General features: G+C 41.3%; 1 protein-coding gene across 3 annotated transcripts in view; it reads left to right on the top strand.

The window, feature by feature from the left end:
* RTTN (rotatin) overlaps positions 1 to 4,998 on the top strand; it is a 92,192-nt gene extending 87,194 nt beyond the window's left edge. For all 3 annotated transcript variants that reach the window (XM_082235256.1, XM_082235257.1, XM_082235258.1), the window contains exons 47-49: positions 1,252 to 1,355; positions 2,918 to 2,987; positions 4,469 to 4,998. In XM_082235256.1, the coding sequence (XP_082091382.1) occupies positions 1,252 to 1,355; positions 2,918 to 2,987; positions 4,469 to 4,551 (257 nt within the window). In that variant the 3' untranslated portion in view covers positions 4,552 to 4,998. The remainder of the gene's footprint in view (positions 1 to 1,251; positions 1,356 to 2,917; positions 2,988 to 4,468) is intronic.
* The last annotated feature ends 9,690 nt before the right edge of the window (positions 4,999 to 14,688 follow it).

Raw genomic sequence — 14,688 nt, forward strand, 5'->3', positions numbered from 1 at the left:
AATATGGGCTGTCCTCTACCACAGTCTTTCCCAACTTCTGTTCCCTGGATGTTGTAGGACTACAACTCCCATCAACCTCAGTGCTCAAGGAGGGGAGGTGGGTTGTAGTTCAATAACATCTGAGGACCCAAGGTTAGGATATGCAGTGGTACAGGATAGTCCTTCATATAATTTGGTCCTCAGTTGTTTAGAACTTCATAGATCAGGCATATGCAAACTCGGCCCTCCAGATGTTTTGGGACTAGAACTCCCACCATCCCTAGCTAACAGGACCAGTGGTCAGGGATGATGGGAGTTGTAGTCCCAAAACATTTGGAGGGCCGAGTTTGCATAGGCCTGTCATAGATAGTCACTTTGAATTGTGCCTAGATAGGGGTTAGTATTTTAATGGGAAAAGCATTCTTACGTCACTGCAAATTAGACCCCAGCTAAATGGATCCATAAGAAACCTGCACATATTATGTGATCATATGGTGTGTGTGTGTGTGTGTACACAAATGTAGTGGAAGCAATGCAATGAAACAGAATTTTTATATGTTGCAAGGTTTCTCGTGGGGGGAGGGGGCAACAGATGAAGCTACATGTTACTTTCTAACAGAACTCTTAACAGTTTCGATCGACAATTACCTTCATACTTGGAAACCTTTCTTAGGCAATCATTATTCAATTTTCATAATCTGCTTTAAATATAATAGAACAGAATCCTAATATTCTGAACATGGTGATAATGAAATGCCAAGTGTGCAGGTACGTTTTGAAGACAGAAAAGCATGTGTAAGAAGCAGCAGAATAATGGGTTTTTGCCAGTGCAGGTGGGTTAAAATTTTCAGTGTCTTAATTCCTACCCGCTTGGCTTTTACTAAAGCATATACTATTTTTTTTTATTTAACAGAATTTGTATACTGCTTGATTGTAATAAAAGCAGTGATGTACCCATCTCTTTCCCACAATTTTTGGGTCTCCTAGCTAATTAGAATGCCTGCTTTATGATTAAGATACCTGCAGTTTCTTGGCTTTACATGAAATTTAATTCAGATTTATTTTTACAAAGAACACTTTCTAATGGCAGAAGTCAGGAGTGATTAGTTGAAAATAAATTATTCTGATGATATAAACCTACTGTACGTACAGTTGTAATATTTACCAGAGAAAAAAGAGGCAAATTATCCACGGGAGCGAACTGGAGAAGCTGAAATGATGATATAATGTCCTTTTGTTAGCTGCATGTGTGGTTTTTTGTCTTCCTTGTAGATAAAGCCATTGCACTGCTATCTGACTGTCTAGAAAGTGATAGCCCTGTAGCTCGAAGAATAGGAGCATCTGCACTTTGGGCTTTGCTTCACAATTATCAGAAGGTTAGTGTTTTGGGTTCTGTTTCTGTTTTTTTTTTTTAAAAAAAAAAAAGACTGGATGTCTCTCTTTTGACATGAATTCACCGAAGCTTTGTAGCTTTTTCTTATGTTTTACATTATATATCTTACCTTTTCATTAGCTTGGTCAATAAGACTGTACATCATTTTTAAAAATGAAAGCTTGCAGCAAAATTGGCAGGTCTTCTGTCATTTAATACATATTTAGCACCCCCGAGTCAATGACCCCTTTGGATTGCCAATCAACATGCTGCTATAATGAGAGAGGCCACAGTTGGAGAAGTTCTTCATTTCTGTGTTTTGCATAAAAGCACAGGATCTAATCTTGACAATTGTTAAATTCCTTATTCCCGTGAAATACATTGGAATTCTTTCCATTCAGCCTGTATCCCACTTTCTCTTTTCATTCTATCGCCATACTTACAATCTTTCCCCAAGGGTGCTTACCTTCTGCCTACTTGTTAGCTTCCCAGTGTTTACCTTGCCCATCCATCCTTGCCCTGCCAGTATAGTAGAACTAGCGTGTGGGATGCTTTAATCCCAGCCATACTGAAAACTGCCTTCTCACAGAAACTGGTCCTAGGGCCATTTTGTTTCTGACAACTTCTTCCTGAGAAGTTGGAGTGTTTGTGAGTATTCCTTAGCATCATGCATCTTAAGCCATTGGCCCAAGTTTAAGGAAGTCCAGGTCAGTGATCTCTAAGAAAGCTTCCACCGCATGGCAGCTAATAAGGTTAAGACCACCATTTCAAACTCTTTAAAGCTTCAAGAAGTTTGATCAATGCAGAAGTGTAGAGCATTTTAATAATTTCTTCAGCTCTGTGGTTCTGATACACCCTCACCTGTTAAGCACCCCTGAAGCTTACAGAATCCTTGAGAACTAAGTACTGTAATTACCTGTTTTCAGAACCCTGTTCTGGGTTCCGTTTTCCTGTTTATGCCAGAGTATGAAAAAACATTTCTGTTCTGCACCCAATTACGTTTAGTGGAACTCCAAATGCTATTAAAAAGGAAATGGTGTCTGTTTCTGAAAGCACATATTCTTCCTCCGCTCTCAGCCTCTGAATGCAAGCTGCGAGGTACATAATGCATCAAATTATCACTGATAAATGGCAACATAATGCATCTTATTGTAGGTTATGTGATGCATGGCTTTAAAATACACTCCTTATTGTCATGTAACAGACAGCCCTATGCTCATTCCAGCACCACTGCATCCAGCAAGAAGTTGGCAAGTGTGTCACACAGCATCTTAATATTCAAAGAGGAACTTTCTGTTATGCTGAGCTTTGCAAACAGCCATATTCAGGGAGATTGTGGCTCCTTTTATTGGCTGTATTTCATTGAACTCTGGTCTCTTCCCCCCTCCTCTGCCCCACAGCACTATGCACAATGGTGTGCTCACATGTTGCATTCTTAAGTTTCTGAATGTCATAGCTTTGTGGCCTGCTGCCAATAAATGACTGCCAAGGAGAAGGAATGATCTTAAGAGCATCGGCACGGGGGAGTTAATACAGTCATTGGATTATTCTTTCTTTGTGCTACAGGCAAAAGTGACTTTGAAGAACCCATCAATAAAAAGAAGAATAGACGACGCCTTCCTTTCAGTCAAGAAAAGTACGTTTTTAATGGAGAAAATTTGGTTTTCCATCTCAAAAGGAGTAGCAGCTGATGCGGGGATTGTTTTACAAACAGCTCATCAATATTCAGTGTGGACCACAGAAACAAACACATAGTATGCAGTACTATTGTAAATGAATCCCACTGAGTTCAGTGGAGCTTGCTCCGAAAGGAAGTGCGCACAGGTTTGCAGCAATGTCAACAAACTTCCTGAAGCTTTGTGTTCTTTGGACTGTACTTTCGACATTCATAAGAAAAAAGAAAAACCTTTTTACGTGAACTAGATTAGATTAGTGTGTTAGTACTGAATATTGGATATATCTATGTGCTTGCCATAGCTTTTCCCCATTGCATATTGCCTAAAATCTTAGAGAAAAGGCACAGTCAAAATTAGCCTTTTGAATAGAATCTTGCATGTCATGAGCATATTAAGTTTAATTCTGAGAAAGACTCAGACTGGGTTAGACCCTTACTAAGCTTCCTTTGGGGGACGCGGGTGGCGCTGTGGGTAAAAGCCTCAGCGCCTAGGGCTTGCCGATCGAAGGGTCGGCGGTTTGAATCCCCGCGGCGGGGTGCGCTCCCGCTGCTCGGTCCCAGCGCCTGCCAACCTAGCAGTTCGAAAGCACCCCCGGGTGCAAGTAGATAAATAGGTACCGCTTATCAGCGGGAAGGTAAACGGCGTTCCGTGTGCTGCGCTGGCTCACCGGATGCAGCTTTGTCACGCTGGCCACGTGACCCGGAAGTGTCTCCGGACAGCGCTGGCCCCCAGCCAATAGATGTGAGATGGGCGCACAAACCCCAGAGTCTGTCAAGACTGGCCCGCTCGGGCAGGGGTACCTTTACCTTTACCTTTAAGCTTCCTTTAGTGGACATGGAAGCCTGCTTGAGTCTCCTTGTACTCCAGTGGGAGTCTCCACTAGTCCAAAGTTCCTTCCATAAACATTTTCACAGAGCCTGCTTTTGAGAGCTCTACTTACAGTAGTTTGATCAAGGAGGCCAGTATGTTCTCAAATGTGATTTCCAGCATTAGTTATATAAAATTATCGTTGGGCGATTTGGGGAAGAGTTTAGCTTGGTACTAGAACATATGCTTTGCATGGGAAAGGCGCCAGGTTCGGTCTCTGGCATCAGGCAAGGTTGGTAAACACTCACTTTCTAGAACCCTGGAGAGTTGCTGCTAGTTTGTGTAGGCCAGGGGTGGGAACCCCCAGTCTCTCTGATCAGCGTAGACCTACCTCAATGAGCCAGATAAATCAGTGGTCTGGCATGTGCTGCTATAAACCAATTATGGTAGTATGCTTTCAGAAACCAAAGGCTTATTAGAACTTCTGCCCTGATTGTTGCTTTTAAAAAAATACAAAAGTTTAGAAGGACCTGCCTTTTTAATGTTACTTTTAATTATCAGATAGATAAATTGCAAACACCTGATGTGATGTGTGCGGTTCTCTCCTCTCTCTCTCTCTCTCTCTCTCTCTTAGCTCTTCAGCAACAACAAGAAAACCAGCAAGATGCCTATCACTTCAAATGCCTGGAAGCCCTTGTGCTGCTTCTCAGTAGCTAACAGTAGCAGTGTTGCAGAGCTGGTTCCCTCCCCTTTTGAAGGACACCAGAACCCAAATGGAATCTTAAATCCACTGAGTGGAAGAAATCTACCACTAAAGAATTATGTTAATTCTTTGTACTGAGGATCTTGCGCCACAGAAACTCCACAAAATGTGTTTGTCTGTGGCAACTCTGTTCCAGTGCCTTGATGCTATAAGAGGCAAAGGAAAGAATGGAATATAAAGCATGGATTTTTAACAATGTACATTATATTTTTATTTTTGATACATTTTACACACACTTTTTGCAGTGTCTTTACACATGTTTGCTTTTAGAAGACACGCTGCTCTTCAGCTGAAGCGTATTAATTATATATAAGGAGGCATAGCACTTATAATATAAATGATGTAAAACATTTTTTCCACAATGTCTGAACTTGTATAAATAAAGATGTCACCAAAATGTTGACTGGCACTATCACTTACAGTGAGAAAAGGGGGACTGCCTCTTGGCTGCTACTGTACAGTGATTCAGCCTAGATACGGAAGGAAATGTACTCAGGCTGTGTTACCTCTTCCTCATGAAGCAGATGCTGAAAAGCCACTGAGATCAGTGCTAGCCAAAGGCTTTCAGAAAAGCTTGGGCTGCAAAATGCTAACATCATGTCTTGTTCTACCAGAGATCCATTTAAATTCATTTCAGAAAAGGGCAACCGGGGGAGAGTCCCCTTCTCCTTGTGCCCTCCATCTTTCCCAACATCAGGGTCTTTTCCAGGGAGTCTTCTCTTCTCATGAGGTGGCCAAAGTATTGGAGCCTCAGCTTCAGGATCTGTCCTTCCAGTGAGCACTCAGGGCTGATTTCCTTAAGAATGGAGAGGTTTGATCTTCTTGCAATCCATGGGACTCTCAAGAGTCTCCTCCAGCACCATAATTCAAAAGCATCAATTCTTCGGCGATCAGCCTTCTTTATGGTCCAGCTGTCACTTCCATACATCACTACTGGGAAAACCATAGCTTTAACTATACGGACCTTTGTTGGCAAGGTGATGTCTCTACATGATAGAGCATGATAGAAGTGGCATGGAGAAAGTGGATAGAAAAAGTTTTTTTTTCTCTCATAGTGCTAGAACTTGTGGACATTCAGTGAAGCTGTGGATAGTTAAACTAGATAAATTCATGGAGGAGAGGGCTATCCGTGGTTACTAGCTGTGATGGCCGTGCTTTGCCGCCACAGTTGGAGACAGTGATGCTTCTGAATACCATTATCTGGAAACCACAGAAGGGGAGAATATGCTTGAATCCTGCTTGTGGGGTTTCTCACATGCCAGGCCCTCCCCCACGTGTATACCAAACAGTGTTGGAACCTTTTAGCAAAGCATCCTGATTCTCCACAGCAAAAAGTAGCATTTTGAGGTGATAGAACATGCAATGAGACGACAAGCCAGAGTTGTGTGTGCTCTGATATGCACCTCATGATGAATAAATGAAAAAGAACAGGACAGGCAGAATAAGTACATGGGCAGCATTCATATAGGACTGGCTAGTGTATGTTTTTAATACAATATTTCCTTTTTAAACAGTCCTGTACTAGCTCACCTTTTGGCAAAATGGAGTTCAAGGTACCAAGGGAGCATAAAACTCATCTTCCTTCATGCTCTCATTTAGGTTTTAAAGAGGTTTATGAGGGTCTCATTTTCATAAATTATATTTTAACTCTCCATATTATTCTAAAAAAATTGAAGTGCAGCTTCCCTTTATTATGTTATGTTCCAAATGGCTTTAGAGAACAAAGTGTCGATGACTAAGAATCCTTTCAGGAGTATTAAGTATTGTGTGCCTGTCTTGGATCTGTCCAGAGTAGGTTTTGAATCACTGGTGTCCATAGCAACAATGCCACATAATAGTTAGTTAGCTTTCCTTTGATTCTCCAGCAGGCAGTTCTGTCTCAGATGTTCGCCATCCCTATGTTCTGACAAAACAAACATCAACTGCAAATCCACATTCTACTTTCATGGCTTTGTTTGTATTATTTTTTAGGTTGCATGCCAAATAACTAGGAACCATAAATGTTACCTCTTTATCCCCTCCTCCCACTCCAGCTTTCACTTCTTTCACCATCCTTCTCATACGGTGAGGTAAGTGGAAACTAATAAAATAGAGTGTTAAATGAGAAGAAAGGCCTTGGAGGGATATTGTTAAATGTCTTTTGAGGCAGCTGAAAAATGTGTTGCACCTAGATCTAGATTTTTGTCACATCGGGTTGTTAAAAGTACTTCTAGAAAAGTGTACTTGAGGAAATGTGAAGTACTATGGAAGAAACTTGAGAAAATCATTGTAAGAGTGATACTTCTCAAAAGATAGCAGGTTTAAAAATGGAGGGAAATGTCTGTGTCATCTGTGTGTTTAGGAGTTGTTTAGATTTATATTTTAGATTCTTATCCTATGGCTCTAAATAAATGAGAGATGGGTGACCTCCCCCAACTAATTTTGGATTGGTACAGGAATTGAAAGCACGTTTGAGATTTTTAACAAGTTTTAGGAACTGAAATAAAGCTTACTCCAAAATCAATTCTAATTTGCTAAAATATTCTGGTTATGCCCTTTCAAGTATTCCATATATCAGGTGTGAGGAACCTTTGACCCTCTGGGTGTTTCTGATCTACAACTTCTGACAGCCCTAGGAAGCATGGCCTACGTACAGGGCCGGGTTCAGAGAATACTGCCATCTGAATCTGGAAAGGCTGAGACTGTTTTGAACTGATGCCTAGATGCAATGAGAACCAACATACTGAGACTGAATCCTAATAAGAAGGCGAGTGGTTCCTAGGTCTGGGAGTTGTCATTGATTCTCCAAGGGTTTGCATCCCCTCTGAAGAAACAGGTACATACTTACTCCTCCATCCATCTTTGTCACTGGAGGCTCTGGTAATCTCAGTAGTGAGCACGGCAAGGTCCTAATAGCAGTGCCATGGGGGAAGAAAGAGATTTCGCAGGGTACTTCAGTAGGAGGCGTTTTGGGGGAAAGTTGTAGCCCTTTCTAGGCATTCGGAAGCTGAGCTGACTAAACATGTCTGTGAAGGTAGTGACGGCAACAGCATGGGAATGACCAAACCAGATTTGCTCCCCCTGGAATGCCATTTCTGTTGTTTTCCATGAGTTGGAGACTGGCTGTATGAAGCGGGGAGGCTCATTGGGGCTCCCTGTGAATTTAGCACTGGGGTTTATGGATAAATGAGATATCAAATTGTTGCCTGTGTAGCATATTTTGAAAGCTGCATCTTTTGGACTCTTGTCTGCACACATGGCCCCTCTCCTGAAGTGTGGTTACATGAACCTATGTTTGTAAGTTAGTAGGTGAGATATTCAGCATCTTTACCTGACATGGAAGTTGGTTTCGGAGCATTAATTTCCCATTTCTATCCTCTTTGGTGCCTGGTCAAAAATTTATTAGCTCTCATTTTAAACTGTATCTTTTAATATTTTTTTACTGAGAGGTAAGGAGAGAGAAACAAACAAACAAGCAATATAGTGTTACTGTTGTCTTTTTGCCAGGGTTCCTAATTTAAGAAGGCAAATGGCAAGTTCTGATGTTCTTTTGTGAAAACGAGCTATATTCTGCATCTTGTGGAGGAAATTTCCATGTACAGAGGAAATATGTGTGGGTTGCTCTGTGAAAACCACAGATCTGACGATAATCCATCCCTTGCAACAGTAATAGGGCAAACAGCAAATGTTCCATGCAGAACAGAAGAGAAATACAGTAAATAAAGAGGGCAGCTAGTTTCATGAAGCTGGATGACACACGGTTATCAAATAGTGAATTAAATATCACTTGTAATTATTACTGATGGGAGAGAAATTTGGTTCTCCCAATTAAAAGTGCGACCCCATCTAATCTGCCCTTTCCAAAACAATACACAAAAGAAACACAGCTATCTTTCAAAATTCACACTTTTCTCTGAAGTTTTCAGTGCAATTCTCCGACGAAACAAATGTGTAAAAAAATGCATATATGAGGGGAAAGTATGCATAAAAATGCAATTTTAGTGAAAATAATATAAAAATGAATTGCATTAGGCAAAACTACATATATTAGGAGTAATGTTGATGTATTTTGTTGTGGACTTCTTTAAAACAAATCACAAAGTATGAAGAATTTAAGAGTAGAAAAATGAGAAACTGATAGAAACTGTAATGGACATAATTTGCTGCTTTACTTAAATGTGTTTTGTAATATTGAGTGTCATGCTAAAGCCTGCACTCCATCCCCCCCCCCAAAAAAAAATTTTCTTCGACTAAAATAGGCTTTCATTTTACTATCTCTTGTGTGGAACAAATTAGAATGTGTTTATAATTTTAGTGGGTGTGGGATTGAATTTACTTTATTGTAGACGTGGGGCTGTGAATGATGCATGCTTTTCTTTCCATTCAACTTTTCTTCAAAGTTCTGCAGCTGCCCTGGCTTCTCACGCTTACTGATCTGAAAAAGCCCCATGGGAGGACTTGCCTCACAATGTCTTCCCCCAAGTTCCGTTTTAAATTTGGAAAGCTGGGGTGGATGTCTACATAATGCGTGAGGCTGGTGTGCTTGCTTTTTTTTTTTTTTTGTTCTTAAGGGATTTCCTTTCTTTTCTCTCTTTTTTAAAAGTTAAAAAATACCCTTTTTTTGCAAGTAAACAGACTTTAACTAAAAAACAGAATCTCTGCCTTCTACACTTACAGTACATCCCAGCCTTGCATGTCCCACAGTTTTCACCAAGGAAGGGCACTTGGGAAGGCTGCGCAGTGCAGATCACTGGGGATAATAATATGTAGAATGAAAGCCTTGGCCACCTTGGAAGTATGAAAAACACAATAAAACACCCTGATCACCCCCATGAGAATTTCACTAAAGATTTATCTTGGGTTAGAAATACATTAAATGCATGATAATAATAATAATAATAATAATAATAATAATAATAATAATAACAACAACAACAACAACAACAACAACAACAACAACAAATTATTCCCTCTGCAATCCAATTGTTAGATCTCAAGACATTTAGAGCTCTGAGGGTAATTTTTTTTAAAAAAGGTGTTTAAATTTTGCAGATACAGTATAACAAAAAAGAAAGAAAAGTTGAAACATTGTCAGCTGACATTATCAAGAAGAATATTCCATCAGTTCAAATTTAAACATATATCCAAATGTCCGGTGATATTGATATGTACAAGTCATGTGTCTGAAGATAGAAAAGGATGGTGAGATCTGAGCACTGAGTAGTAGATGGTGGCTATTTGTCCTTTTGGTCTTGTAACACAAGTCTCTTAACTGCCATAAGGGCTCATAAAGTCTATGATGAGTTTTTGAAGAATGGGTAAGGATAGAACATCCATCTCTGAAGACAAAAGGAAAAATGTTGTTTTGTGTAGAACGAATCAATCAGGAGGTTCTTGTAAATTGCCATTTATCTGTTTGCAGCAGGGGTGGAGAACTGCATCTGGGTCGCACTCTTATCTGCGCCATGCCATGCCGGCCAGCTTTGACAGGTGAGGATGGCTGCCGACCTGTCAGTCAACTGACATCACTGTGATGGCACAGTACTTTGAAAGAATCAACCATCAGCTGACCGTTTGCACTTGCAAATATATGTTCTATGTACCTCACACTTCACAGCTGTAGGGCAGATTGGAGTTGTTGTTGTTTAGTCATTTAGTCATGTCCGACTCTTCGTGACCCCATGGACCAGAGCATGCCAGGCACTCCTGTTTTCCACTGCCTCCCGCAGTTTAGTCAAACTCATGCTGGTAGCCTCGAGAACACTGTCCAACCATCTCATCCTCTGTCGTCCCCTTCTCCTTGTGCCCTCCATCTTTCCCAACATCAGAGTCTTTTCCAGGGAGTCTTCTCATGAGGTGGCCAAAGTATTGGAGCCTCAGCTTCACGATCTGTCCTTCCAGTGAGCACTCAGGGCTGATTTTCTTAAGAATGGATAGGTTTGATCTTCTTGCAGCAGATTGGAGTGGTTTGTCCTAAATGGCCTGTTGGGCCACATGGGGAGTTGTAGAGGGCCAGAGACTCGGCACCACTGATCTGTTGAGTGACAATGGGAACAAAACAAGGGAAGGACTGTAGCTCAATGGCTTGGCATGCAGAAACCCCCAGGTTCATTTCACAGCATCTCTATGTATAGTTGGGAATGCCCTCATCTGAAAGCCAAAGAGAGCTGCTGCTGGCCAGTGTTGACAATACTGATCTAGATGGACCAGTGACTTAACTCAATATAAGGTAATTTCCCATGTTTTGATGCAATATGTCTATCTAAACTTCTCAATACATAACCAGTGTTGTCACTGGGATTGCAAGTGCTTTCTTTCTGAGCAAAACATTAGCAAGAAGATGTTCCTGTTTAACTTTTTAAGGCTTTGTCTACAGCCCTTTGTTTTAAGACACATCTCTTATCAAACTGCAGTTTTACTGTGGTCTCCTGTGTGGGACTGAACGTTTAAGAAATAAATCTCAGCAGGAAATAGGCTTTTTCCCTTTTCAGCAAATCTGCAGCCTCCAATCAGGACTCATTGCAGGGTTTAATCAGATCTTTCAGAGAGAAATTAAAAGCAAGGATTGTCATCTGATTTAAGCATGATAAAACATAAATGATGGGGAAAGTGGATGAAATGTTGCACAGTTACAGCCAAGTCTTCGCACTGCTTCTGCCTGCTTCTGAACTGGAGTTTGTTCATCTCTTTAAATCAAAATAACTGTGCACCTCTCACGGTGGTACATTGCAAAGTTAAATTTATGTTGGCCAAGTGTGTTGCAGCCCTTGGATAATTCATCTGATTTAAAGGAAAGAGTGCCATTGTTGTTCCTTGTAGCCAACACATTCTACTGTTGTCCCATTTAAGAAGGGCCATCTCAGAGGCAAATGTCACAAGCAGCATTTTGTGTACATAATTCCAATTTAAATCGGGTGAAATGTTGCACGCTAGCCTTGGAGTATTGCAGCCATCATTGTTCAGCATGAAAACTGCAATCTTCGTCTTGCTCTTCCTCTCAACCGCATTTTATAGATGCAGAATACAGGCTGTGGACGAATGAATGGTTTGACCAAAACCATTGAGTTGGCTTAACAATAATTTGAAAAGTACCTGCCATGTTCACAGTGACCCTCTTTGCCTTCTGCTACCATGCTAGTTTATCTCTTAAAACATATTAAAACTGAATAATAATGAAGCGTAGTTTCCCAGGAAAGCCCTCCAGATTCAAAGGGTGGGAACTGACTGAGCATCTCCAAAGAAATCCGGGAGAGCAACTGTAAAAGGCCACCTTAGCTGTGTTGGGCTTTATGAAGCTTTGAGATGTGTTTGACATCAGCTGATGCAACACCCAATGCTAAGCAAATAAAAATTACCATATTTTTCGCTCTATAACACGCACCTGACCATAACACGCACATCGTTTTTAGAGGAGGAAAACAAGGGAAAAAATATTCTGAATGAAACAGTGGACGTATCATTTTTGTGCTTCATGCTGTGGCCACAGACATGTGATCTGATGGTGAATTTGGGGTGACCCAATGCAAAAATCCTGAGAATCCCTGTGGATCCATGCTTTGTAACCACGTTTTTGCACCATTGCAGCCCCAGGCAACAGTGGGTGCGTGATTTTGGGGGGGCAGGCTGTAGCCATGGACATGCTATATGCTCTGATGGTGAATTTTGGCTGACCCAATGCAAAGATCCTGAGGATCCATGTGGATCCATGCTTTGTAACCACGTTTTTGCACCATTGCAGCCCCAGGCAACAGTGGGTGCGTGATTTGGGGGGGGGCAGGCTGTAGCCATGGACATGCTATGTGCTCTGATGGTGAATTTGGGGTGACCCAATGCAAAGATCCTGAGGATCCATGTGGATCCATGCTTTGTAACCACGTTTTTGCACCATTGCAGCCCCAGGCAACAGTGGGTGTGTGATTTGGGGGGGGGGGGCCAGGCTGTAGCCATGGACATGCTGTGTGCTCTGATGGTGAATTTGGGGTGACCCAATGCAAAGATCCTGAGGATCCATGTGGATCCATGCTTTGTAACCACATTTTAAGTGGGGAGGGAAGGAAAAACACAGAAGGCTAAGAATGCAGGAGAGGGCTATAACGTGAGGAAAGGAAGGCAAAAGTTCCCACCCACCGACCCACACAAGCCAGCCAGCGCGCGCTCTCTCGCTCTCTCTCGCTCTCTCTCCCTCCCATCTGCATGTTTTCCGGCTGCCTGATATTTATTTTTTTTAATTGCCTTGACAGAAGAAAGCATTTTAACTGCATTAAGAACTATTTAGCAGTGAAACCTAAGCTTTGCCATCCCTTAAGAGGTACAGACACTGTAATCTTCCAGATCACACGAATTTACAGGCAAAACACTGTTTAAGGATTTCATCCTTTTAAATTGAAGAAAGCATATTTGAATGCTGTGTGTCCCCAAAAACAAAAAGCAGGAAGTCAAATCAGAATTTATGCTGAACCTGTAATCTCTCTTCCCTTCACAAACATTGTTCCCTCCGGAGCTGAGAGAGGAAAGCAACCACTTCCTCTTTTCCCCTCTGCTTGCCTGGAGGGCAGGGGCTTTCCCTGCTCTTTGTTCCGTTTCAGCAATCGTGAAGCCCGATTTGATTTTTGTCTGATTTTTCAGCTCCAGGGACCACACATTCGCTCCATAACACGCACAGACATTTCCCCTTCCTTTTCAGGAGAAAAAAACTGCGTGTTATAGAGCGAAAAATACGGTATTTAAAACAAACAAACAAAAAACCACCTGCTTTTAACGCACCAAAAATAGTTCATATATGTTCCCATACTGTGCATGGCTGAATGAATGAGCACAAAAATGGCATCACACTATGTTTCTTAACTATACAGTTAGAATCGTTCTCTATTAATCACCATGTCCCTGCTATTCTCTATTTTATTTGCCCATGCTAAAATAAGTCACTTGGGGTATATCTATGTCAAGTAGGGTTGCTGAAAGAGCACTGGCACATCACCGATAGAATTAAAACTTTTATCATGTCTATACAGTAGCTCACGCAATCAGACTGTTAAACTGGCCAGTGGGCGAAGGATAGACTTGCTAAATATTTATAATTTTATAACACAAGGATGTGATACACTTGCAATTCTGCAGAGATTAATCCTACACAAGAGAATAAATGTATGTATTCAAGCTAAATTGGAAAGTTTAGTGCAATTGTTAAGCAAACACTGAAACACCCCTCTTTCCTTTTTAGAATCACATTTGGTATAACACATATTTTCCTTCCGAAGCTAATGAATACAGAGTAAAAATTTTTGTCTCTCAAGTGACAGTGCGGCTTGCTCACTTGGGCCAATATTTTTAGGCTTTATTGATTCAACAAAATTGATGAGGACAAATTGAATTATGTACCTTTTACTCTGCTAGAGTGGCAAGCCATCCTGCTTAGTAAGACCTTGGCATGGTAAGCATGGAATTAGTAGCAGGCCAAGGATATGCCCCATCAGTAGGCACAGTGTCTCGCAGAAAGGGTGGCTGACCTGTGGTCCATGGGCCACCTATGTTCCCCCAAGGTGGGGTGTGTGTTTTTTTAGCCCACAATTCCCCCACCAATTTATTATTTCTTAAACATTTTGAAAAATGACTCCTCCTACTCAGTTGTGATATTTTTGGGCCCTCCCAAGCCCCTCATTTCTAATTTTTCACATAAAAAATGTTTTCGTTACTGGCTGCTACCATATGTCTTCTGATGTAATCATTTAATCCCAAAAGATTTATTTGTGTGCCTCTTGCCCCCAAATTGTCCACATATACTATACTATACTATACTATACTATACTATACTATACTATACTATACTATACTATACTATACTATACTATACTATACTATAATAATTTCTAAACTGGCCTGCCCTATGGCCCTGTGGTGTGATTCTGTGTTGATAAAGATTTTAAGCTGAACCTGTAATCTCTCTTCCCTTCACAAACATTGTTCCCTCCGGAGCACAGAGAGGAAAGCAGACACTCTGCTTGCCTGGAGGGGAGGGGCTTTCCCTGCTCTTTGTTCCGTTTCAGCAATCGTGAAGCCCGATTTGATTTTTGCCTCATTTTTCGGCTCCAGGGACCACACATTCGCTCCATAAC

Source organism: Podarcis vaucheri (genome assembly GCF_965113315.1).
Source record: "Podarcis vaucheri genome assembly, chromosome: 8".
Classification (NCBI taxonomy): Eukaryota; Metazoa; Chordata; class Lepidosauria; order Squamata; family Lacertidae; genus Podarcis; species Podarcis vaucheri.